Source organism: Glycine max, chromosome 10, assembly GCF_000004515.6.
Source record: "Glycine max cultivar Williams 82 chromosome 10, Glycine_max_v4.0, whole genome shotgun sequence".
NCBI lineage: Eukaryota > Viridiplantae > Streptophyta > Magnoliopsida > Fabales > Fabaceae > Glycine > Glycine max.
The window spans coordinates 47,888,748-47,893,859 of record NC_038246.2 but is presented as its reverse complement, the minus strand read 5'-3'; the positions used below and the strand labels follow the sequence as shown (position 1 = coordinate 47,893,859).

General features: G+C 36.6%; 1 protein-coding gene across 1 annotated transcript; it reads left to right on the top strand.

The window, feature by feature from the left end:
• On the top strand, nt 1–4,789 carry LOC100785765 (leucine-rich repeat receptor-like serine/threonine-protein kinase At2g14510). The gene is made up of 8 exons (XM_003535611.5): nt 1–1,102; nt 1,948–2,408; nt 2,792–2,927; nt 3,031–3,102; nt 3,189–3,257; nt 3,525–3,596; nt 4,158–4,229; nt 4,310–4,789. The coding sequence occupies exons 1-8, from the start codon at nt 492–494 to the stop codon at nt 4,347–4,349; spliced, it is 1,533 nt and encodes a 510-aa protein (XP_003535659.1). The 5' UTR covers nt 1–491; the 3' UTR covers nt 4,350–4,789.
• Nucleotides 4,790–5,112: the final 323 nt, after the last annotated feature.

Here is a 5,112-nt window from a genome sequence, read left to right as displayed (position 1 = left end):
AATTTGTTTGCTTTCTATATAGAAATAAATAATACAAATAGAGTTCTATAAATTCATAATAATGACCTGATATTGCCTAGTATTTTTGTAAAATGCTAAAATTTTACATCCAAACGCAATATAATACTATTATACATTTGCCATTCTAACTTTCTATACTAATTTTTTATTTTTTTACTCATCAAGAAAAAAAAAATTACCAGCGTCACTCTGGCCGGCACACAACACAGCATCATAAAACTGTAAATAACTCGAACAGAAGGAATGCACTTTTTTAATCTCAAATATACGGCCAAGGAACAATACACATGATTCAAGAGAAAGAGGACGCCCGTCCCACTAATCTAATCTAATCTATCTACTCCAACAAGTGTTAAAAGTGCTGTGTAGTGGCGTCTGACCGGTAAACTATGTTTCCCGCGTTATAACCATATTCTTTTCTTCTCCATCCCCGTTTTCATTTCTTCCCTACCACTCCACCTCCAACCGCCATGTCCCTCTCCCTTCTATTCATTCTCTTCTTCTTCCCTTTCTCTCTTTCCCAAACACCCCCCAGAGGCTTTCTCATCAACTGCGGGGCCCACTCCGCGGCCCAATTCCAAAACCGCACTTGGCTCCCCGACTCTGCCTTCATCTCTTCGGGCACCCCCCTGAACGTGACCACCCCTGTTCTGTTCCCCACTCTTCACACCCTTCGCTCCTTCCCTCGCCGAGTCAATAAGCACTGCTACAATATTCCCGTGTATCGCGGCGCACAGTATTTGGTGCGGACCACCTACTTCTACGGCGGAGTCAACGGCGCCGACCACCCCTCGCCGCCGGTGTTCGATCAGATCCTCGATGGGACCCTCTGGAGCGTCGTCAATACCACCCGGGATTACGCTGATGGAAACTCTTCTTTCTACGAAGGGGTTTTCTTGGCTCAGGGGAAGATCATGAGCTTGTGTATTGGCTCCAATACTTACACCGATTCTGACCCCTTTATCTCTGCTCTGGAGTTCGTGATTCTTGAGGGTTCTCTTTACAATTCCACGGATTTCACTAGATATGGCCTTGCCTTGATTGCACGACACGGTTTTGGATATTCCGGACCACCCATTCGGTTAGTCCCAGACTAGTAATGTTTTTGTCCTTTTCATTGCCCTCCCTCACTCTTGTGTTCAAACTTAATGCCTTTCTTTTTGTTCATTTGGTGTTTTTTTTTTTTTTTAATAAAGTTCATGTCAAGTTTTTTTCTTTCTTTTCTCCTCGGTATGAAAGTAAAGCAACCTTATCCGGCTCGAACAAGATTGCCTGCAGTGAAAAATAAAAAGAGTAAATAAACCTTTAAGAGAGAGAATTTTTAATCAGCATGTCATAGGTTACAACTTATAAGATAGTTGAAGAAGCTTATGGATTAAATTCAGAGCAGAAATGAGTGTTTTTTTTTTCATATGAATTTAATTAGAATGTAATGAAAATGTAAGGGTGTATTATAATGTAATCCAATTACAAATCATATGTATATTACTTTTGAAATCACATTAAAGATGATTTTTGGTTTATGTTGTAAAAATCTTTGCCTTTACACTGAACATGATATTAAGAGAAATTATATGGTAACTTGATAAATCTAGGAGTTTTGGTATAGTTAGTTTTTGGACCAACAGCTACATGAGTTCTTATTTAATGAAGTCATGCCATTTTGTTTTGTCAGACTTCATTAAATGAGAACTCATGCAACTGTTTGTCCAAAAACTAATTATACCAAAATTCCTAAATTTATCACGTTATCATAGCAACTCTCATTAATTAAACTCTTTTCACGTATAAGTTATCACGAATGATGCATTGGATTTTCCGAGTTTGCTTTTTACTATGAAATCATTTCCTTATTGTTCTTTTTTTGTTGTTTCCCTAGTCTCTGATGTTGAATATGTGATGTTTTTTTTTCTTCTTTTGGGTCAGGTACCCTGATGATCAGTTTGATCGTGTCTGGGAGCCTTTTGGGCAGAGTAATTCTACCAAAGCAAGCACTGATAATGTTTCTGTTTCTGGTTTTTGGAATCTTCCACCTGCAAAAATATTTGAGACACACATAGGATCCGATCAATTAGAAACCTTGGAACTTAGATGGCCCACGGCATCACTTCCTAGCTCCAATTCCAAATACTACTACATCGCTCTATACTTTGCTGATGACACCGCTGGATCAAGAATTTTCAACATTAGTGTGAATGGTATAACTTATTACCATAATTTGAATGTGATCCCATCAGGCGTTGTTGTATTTGCCAGCCAGTGGCCTCTTTCTGGTCCCACAACAATAACTTTGACCCCTGCTGCTAGTTCTTCCTTGGGCCCCTCAATCAATGCTGGTGAAGTTTTTGATGTGCTGCCACTTGGAGGAAGAACTTTAACTCGAGATGGTATAGCTTTTGATTTCATGTTTCTTTGCTTAACTTTGGGTTTAATTCCTAAAATAATCTTATATGCCAATACATTATTTATAGCAAACCAGAAACGATGTGTTTTTAAGCACATGATAGAGAGGAAACATTCCTCTAGTGCCAATGTTGCCGGACAATATATCCTGAGATCTTTTATGTCACTAATAATATTGCAAATTTTAAATTAGCCTTGAACGAGCAATGGCCATTGGCAGCCCCAAAAAACAATAGGACTTGTTCCTGGTTGACTGGTTATTCTTTATTTTAAATCCCAACATGTTCCATCATAGTTATAGTGCGGTTGCACATTAACTGTGGACATGCCAGGTTTTTAAAAGATGAACTTTTTTTTTTTTTTACAGTTATTGCTTTGCAAAAGGTAAAAGAGAGCCTCCGAAATCCTCCACTTGATTGGAATGGTGATCCTTGTATGCCTCGGCAGTACTCATGGACTGGCATCACATGTTCTGAAGGACCACGTATCCGTGTAGTGACTCTGTAAGATCAGTCTTGAGTTGTTATAGCACATGGTCTTCTGTCCTTTCAGTCCTATTGTTCTGTGTAAATGAATTGCTTACTTATGATTTCCTGTTGTGTTCAGAAACTTGACAAGTAAGGATCTTTCCGGATCTTTATCACCTTTTGTTGCCAATATGACAGCTCTGACTAACATGTAGGTTCTTAAGTTTCACATATATTACTTCATGAAATTTAGTATTTTTAAATTTTCTGATCAGTAAATCATCGCCTTTCTTGCAGCTGGCTTGGGAATAACAGTTTATCAGGGCAGATTCCTGACCTCAGTTCACTAAAGATTTTAGAGACACTGTAAGTTTTTTATTTTGTGTGTGTTTTTTGAGTCTGATATGATGGTTTACCTTTTAGCATATGGTTCATCACATCACTGGCTGTAGTTAGTCTACCATTTTTCATTCAATGGAAACAAATATTTATTTTGCAAAAGTTCTTTTTATGCTAAAGCTACTCATGTAGCCGTGTTCTATAGCAATTTGCACCATCCAAATGTTTGAAATCTAAGAGAACTTCAATGTATTCATGGAGCTCAGTATTTGCATATTGTTGTTGTATTTTTAGGCACTTGGAAGACAATCAATTCAGTGGAGAGATTCCCTCATCCTTAGGGGACATCAGCAGCTTGGAAAAAGTGTAAGTTGTACCCTATTATTGATACACTAGAGGTTAAAAGCAAATTGCTTTTCCTTTGCTATTTCAATGTGTGAATTTTTTTTCCTCTGAACCTCCCCCTTTTATCCCAAGTAGTACTTTCTGATAGTTTCAATTATGCCTAGAAAATTAAGTCAACCTAGACAACCATATTGATTATGATCATTATGAGGTTTAGTTATATGAGTAATCTCTGCTTACTATTATGTAATGCTTGGTTAGATTCGGGAGCATCAGAACAGGCATTTATTGATAACTAAATGAGTTTTGGCTTGAATTTCTTGGGAATCCTGCAAGAGCTACTCGTTCTTTTTTCTCTGACAGATGGTCAGAACTTAATTTTCTGAGGAAACTTAGTGGATTAGAAATTTAGAATACACATTTGTTGATTAATAAGTATTCTGAGGATTCAGAGATACGCATATAATCCACTCTTAAGGAAGATCAGCCAGTTACTCTTCAATTCCATTACATGTTCCTATAAGTTTCTTCCTCTCCTTAGTGGTTTCATGTTACCTGATGATTGACCCCCATTTGTTGCAGGTTTTTACAAAACAACAATTTGACCGGTCAAATTCCAGCAATTCTCGTTGGAAAACCAGGACTGAATATCATGTAAGTAAACACCTATCTATTCATATTGCCCCCATCAATTACAGTGTTTGCTTTACTAACTTGTGCATATTTATCAACAGAACTTCTGGAAATAATTTCTTATCTCCTCCAGCACCTTGAGGGATTCGTTTAGTGCCTTCCATAGTAAAGATGAAGACTGTCCTTTTTTCAAGAAATTTTAATTCTTTTTGTGCCTAAATGATGATTCTGATTCTCTGGTGGAAGTTCTTCATTGTCAATTCGTCAACTAAAGATCAAACTTCATTTCAGCCTTCTCTTGCTGGAGGACATACGGATTTCTTGTTTTGACTTGGAGTGTACTTTCAGATTGGTTGACCATATTCATGTATGATTCTCATCATCAGTTCCATGAAAATTGGAATGTTATTTGAATTGTATTATACATATCCTGGTATAGGCATTATTTATTATTTTTTATTGAAAATTTTGCTTTGTTTCTTTTCGTTTTTTTAATAATTGTTTTGTTTGTTTTCATACTTCTGTAATTTGTTTGTAACATGTTCTGATTTTACCAACTGTAATCATACTTCTAACTTGTTTCTTTGGTGTAATCACTGTATCTTGTAGTTTTACCAACTGTTCGTCGTGCCTACTACGTCCATTTTTTAATTTCTTTTACTTTTGTGGGTATGAGCATAATTTGTCTTATGGCGTGTTTACTCGAGCATATGAAAAATAAAAAAGATTGTACTTGAGATTGGTGCGGGAAAATAAAAGTAAAGGTTTTGTTTCCCCTTGCATGATAAGGAGGGAAGAATCACTTTAAACTTACTTTCACATTATAAGAATGATGAGTTCATGGGAAGTGAAATAACTTTTTTTGATTCGCAAATTATCTTTGTTCCAATCTTTTCCGTTATTA